The following is a 5,138-nucleotide window of genomic DNA, read 5'->3' as shown; positions in this document are numbered from 1 at the left end:
ATTTCCCAGTCTTTGTGGTGGGCAACTCTACTAGAAACTGTCAGGGAAGAGTGATGATCTGTAATGGCTGAGGAGATGTAAAACACACACTTCAGAGACTTCTGAGAAAAAAACCTGAGAGCTATTTTGTGTTAGAAATTAAAAGCAAATATTACCTGAGGAAATCTGGAGCTTGTGTTATCATACGCTGAAAGTCTTCCAAAGAAAGCTTGCCATCGTTGTCCACGTCAGCTTCGTAAATCACCTTTTCACATACAAGGCTAACTTCCTCCGGGGTAAGTTCATTTCGGGTTAGTTTGTTAACAGTTTTCTCTAGATCTGATTTGCATATGTAATCATCATTGTTAAAATCTGACAAAGGAAACAAAATGGATTCAAAGTGACAAAAGTCAGCATTTTACATGGTTGACACATGGTTGACTGCCAAGACCTAATAGGAAGGGTTTGGTTCCCAGGCCATAATGTATTTGTATAAGTAGAACTTTCAAATCAGAAATGAAGTCTTGCAGTTACCTGTATTTGCTTGTATAAAAATTCAGTAACAAAATAAAAATCTTGGAATCATTTCTCCTTATCTTACATAAGGGTAACAATTGTAAATAGTTTAAGGGCTAAACATAGTCCAGCCATAATTAAATCATTCTAGCAAATCAGTACTACTGAACTAAATGCAAGAAATAGTATGAAGTCAAAGGAAGAGACTGGGCTGTTCGATTTTGGTGAGAGTTCACCTTTTTAACATCTTTGCTGAATCACGTACAGTTTAAATCACAAAAAAAAATGTTGGTTGGTTGGTTTGATATATTGTTTGGCTTTAGCTGATCATGAAGAAAGTAACTGAAAACGGTACTGCAAAAGTAAATCTTTAAATTTGTCCTTGGAGAAAAATGCTGGAAGTGTCCTTCCCTGCCTCCCACCCCCCCTACCAAAACCACCCCGCAGATTTATGGGCAGCCAAATCCCCTGTGCTGCACTTTTCCAAGCAGCCCCTCAGACAGAAGTATTTCTTAAATGTTTATCAGCTCTTGAAAACTGCAGATAATTTCAGGTTGTAAATTTTGTAGTAAATCCTAATCCTAAACAAGTAAGAAAAGAGTAGAGACAAAAGGATAAAGAAGACCAGAAGTTTCTAGGAGAGAGAACAGGCATTCAAATGCAATGAAAAGAAAGGCTGTATTAAAAACATACCTAACTAGAAATCATTACGGTGGCAAAATGAAAATATTTTGCATCCCTACATGAAGCTGCAGTATTGTCCCAAAGTTTACTTTTTATGCATGTCTCACCATAAATTTTAAAAGCATAATAAGCTTTCAGGTCTCTGGGAGCCATTTCACTCAGCACTGAAAACATGTCCAAAAAATCATCTAAAGTCATATTGCCGTCTCCATCCTCTGAGAAAACCTCTGCTATCCGCTGGCGGAATGGATTGTCCTGGGAAACAGAACACAGGAGCAAGGGAAGGTCATCTTTACTAGCATTTATTTCAGTACAGATAAGACAACTGGAGTGAGATTATTTTTGTTGTAACCCCTTTTTGGCAAATACTCCCCTTTCTGCTATTATGTTCTTGTCTAATGTTCTATCAGAGGTAGACACAGCTACAGCCTTCTTTAACCTTTGTGCAATTTCAGGGTGTTTTCAGGGAATCACTAGAAGCTTCCAGAAAGACTTTTGACTTCAACAGCCAAAATTCATTTGTATTTCAGCCTCCCAGCAATTAGTACTGGATGAATTATTAAAAAAGGGCAGAATAAACTGAAATGTGTCACTCGATTCCAGTTGTGTTCCTTGCTCTGTACCTTCAGCTCTGGCATGCTGCCAATGAGTTCATAGGGAAGTGTCACGTCTGGTTTATCGGTGTAGTCGAGTGGAACTAGCTGTGGGGCTAGATCTCGGTATCTGTAAAACAGTCTGAAATAGAAAGAAAGGCTTGTTTAGGGAACAAGGTATTTGGACCTCTGAGAACAATGTGTTTGCCTTTTCTGTATTATTCTTCACACTCTGCATCCTTTACCAGATGGATGATAGCAGTCACTAAATAACATTTAGTATGCTCTGTAGTTGTTGGTGGAAGAGGCAGTATTAAAAGGAGCAACATAGTGTAACTGGTGAAAAATACAAAGCCTTCATGCTTACAGAACAATTAGGCGAAAATGCTTACGCAGGTCAGGCAGCCAAACCACTACATACTGTGTATATGAAAACAGATTTTCACAAAGTTTCAGGTTTACTTCTACATTGCCAGCAATAGTATTCAGGCACCTTGTGTAGTTACCATTTAGGTGTTCATGACAGCAAGGCACAAGACCTTCAACCTGAAGGTCCACCTCATCAGTTTCCAAACACACAAAAACTTGTGGCAAGGCGAAAGGGATCTGTTTTTCACGTCCACAATGAATGTGACCAAAAATAACAGGCTTCAACTGGAGCATGAAAAATTCAGTTTAAATGTCGGAATAAACCCCTGAATGTCTAAAGCCATGGGCAGGAAGAGAGATCTGGGAGCAACTCTACCATGTTTTTATCCACCTCAAGTATCTTCCTGTTTTTCCATGGAACTCAGGTTCAAGAGGCAGAAAATGTGTGTGATAATTTGAATGTATTCACCACTTTTTCAGCGTGCTATTTGCTTCAGTTCTTGTGCTAGAGTAAGGATCCCATTCACAGCTGTTATCGACAAAACAATAGGACAGAATTTTAAAAGGGATCCTTATCAATAATAAATGTCTTATTCATGACACAGTTATGCTTCTGGCCTCTATTTACTACATGGAAAGGCAGACAGATTTCAATTATTACAGAACCATTCTTATTTTATCCTGTATAGAATGCATACACAGATATCAAGGTTCTAAAGAGGGACACGCTCTGTACAAAATTGTCACTTGTGCTCTGCCCTTCAGAGAAATTAGCAAAAAATGTGTGATGACATCTTGAGAGATGCAGGAACTGAACACTTCCCTTTCTGTTAATGTGGCCAAAGGTTTGGAAAGGCAAATGCAACTTCAATATTATGTACGTTACCATCTGGGTAGGTATTTTTTACAAGAGGAGAACAAGTTGAGGTTTTCAGTGAAGGCTCTCAGCCCCCCATGAACAGAATAGTGAACCTGCCTTTATCAGATCCTTTGGCCAGAGATTAAATGGCGTGTTCAGTGAGGTGTATGAAGGCTTTGGGAAAAACGCACCTTAGAGTATCAGGATAATTATGTACATGAAGACATGAAAAAAAAGTGAATAAAATTTGACACAACCATTAAGGTTTTCATAAAACAGGCAAAGCATCCCAAAGAATAACAGTATACATTGAAGCATTTGTCATAAAACAAGGTGAGGGGAACATGGATGTCACTGGCAAAGTATGCACCAAAATATAACTTGTTACGTTTCTTTCTGCTAGAGACTGGTACCTTAATGCAAAATTCAGAATTCTGGCTCAGTTTAAGATAGATAACGTAGGTTTTGTACATAAAAACCAACAAAAATGTTCAGATCGCTTTAAGTATCGCTTTAAAGGTATCAGTTTAAGTTTGTGTAAATCAATTTTAAATTTATTTTAAAAAATACCTCACCCTCTATGTAACCGGTCTTTATAGCAATCTCTGTACTTTACACAAAAAACGCACACACGAGACTCACCTCAGAATTTCTTTCCTTGTAAAGAATGTGCAGTCCTATGAAATAAGAAAAGATATAACATGTAACGACAGTTTTTAGCACGCATTGGCCCAAACTTTTCCAGTACAGTGACTTAAATGGAGTTATATTGTAACATATGCAGCCAAGCATTAATGCTCTTTCTTTTTGGCATATAATTAGGAGTATTTTATAACCCTTCTTCTTGATGTAAGAATCAAACTATGTTACTAAAATCTTTGCTGTAATTTAGTGTTCCTACTTAGTAATTTTTAAAAGAGATTGTTTAAAAAAAGCCCTCACCATTATTCAATGTTCTGTCCAAACAGCCATTTAGTTTGTTTCATACCTGATATGCATCCAGTTGCTCCGGAGTGAAAATGGTTTGCTTGTTGCCCATTTCTAGCTCTGAATGCTGACTCTCGTCCCATCATTCTTTCCTCAAAGGCACCTTTATAGGAGGTCTGGATATTCAGCTATTAAAAGCTGCAACAATGAGGTTCAGGTATAGCAGAGGATCAAGTAACCAGTTTTCCTACTCCACAGGCTGCAAAGTATCATAATAGGAGCATTTCATCAAATCTTTAGTCTGGCTGCTTAAGGCTCTGACCCAGCACCACTCACCTGTCTCCTGTGTGCACAACGAAGACTCATGTTACAGTATTTAGCCATGCAACTAATAGCTGCTTGTTTGTGTCTTTGAGGGAGCAGGTAGGCTTCCTGGATCGTACTTTTTCATTCCTTCAGATATAGTAAATTACCTAAAAAGTGTTAGTAATGTCTTTCTTCTTTAAGAATTAACACCAAATGCTAGAAACTGGTAACAGTGGTAGTAACCCCTCGTCCTTTCCTCCCCACTTTTCCCTATTATACGTATTGTACACTAATGCTAATGGTAGTTTGTACTGGAGGTAGCATCTATAAAGTTTGCTCACTCCCTTTATTCTGCATTATCTGCTAATACACTTTACCACTAGTTAATGATTATTAGCGTGACATGATACATATATAATGATATGTATATGGCCTTTACATTGAAAATATGTGTGAGCATATAGTTCATACCTGTCAACAGAGACGCCATGTTACAGGCTGCATGAAATATGAAAAACAAGGGTAGGAGGAGGGAACTGACTGCACAACTACAGCATGTGGCAGGCTGCCTTATTTATTGATCACGGGCAGGCTGTAAGATTTTCATTTCTTGGTCATTCCTACCGTCTGGCTGGGTGGGCCCCTCTGTCCGGTGGAAAATCTATTCCCCTCAGGGAAGGAACGCTGGCCTCACTCATTGGCGCGCCTTCAAATAAGCAAAGAATATTCAGAATTGTTCCGTTCGGCGTGGAACAAGGTGTGTGGGGCGGGGGGGGGCGGTTTTTTCCCGGCGCAGCCCGGATCTTTGAGCTTTCCTCTCGGGGCGGCTTTGGCTTGGAGCGGTTTTCCCTCACGGGGGGGAGAGGACACACCGTTGCCGCGGCAACGGCGCCGCGCGCTGCGGG

At 39.5% G+C, this 5,138-nt stretch overlaps 2 protein-coding genes across 3 annotated transcripts in view; one reads left to right on the top strand and one right to left on the bottom strand.

Moving 5' to 3' along the window:
• The window catches only part of CIB3 (calcium and integrin binding family member 3), a 4,442-nt gene extending 403 nt beyond the window's left edge, over positions 1 to 4,039 (bottom strand). The window contains exons 1-5 of one of the 2 annotated variants that reach the window (XM_009335311.1): positions 3,989 to 4,039; positions 3,643 to 3,677; positions 1,803 to 1,914; positions 1,287 to 1,434; positions 156 to 351 (exon numbers count right to left, since the gene is read on the bottom strand). In XM_009335311.1, the coding sequence (XP_009333586.1) occupies positions 156 to 351; positions 1,287 to 1,434; positions 1,803 to 1,914; positions 3,643 to 3,677; positions 3,989 to 4,039 (542 nt within the window). The remainder of the gene's footprint in view (positions 1 to 155; positions 352 to 1,286; positions 1,435 to 1,802; positions 1,915 to 3,642; positions 3,678 to 3,988) is intronic. The other variant, XM_009335312.1, reaches the window with a different exon arrangement.
• Positions 1 to 5,138, top strand: part of RAB8A (RAB8A, member RAS oncogene family) — a 16,842-nt gene that overhangs the window by 10,464 nt on the left and 1,240 nt on the right. The gene's annotated exons all lie outside the window — the stretch shown is intronic.

Source organism: Pygoscelis adeliae, unplaced genomic scaffold (assembly GCF_000699105.1).
Source record: "Pygoscelis adeliae isolate BGI_AS28 unplaced genomic scaffold, ASM69910v1 Scaffold582, whole genome shotgun sequence".
In the NCBI taxonomy this organism is placed as follows: domain Eukaryota; kingdom Metazoa; phylum Chordata; class Aves; order Sphenisciformes; family Spheniscidae; genus Pygoscelis; species Pygoscelis adeliae.
This window is presented reverse-complemented; position numbering and strand designations above follow the sequence as displayed.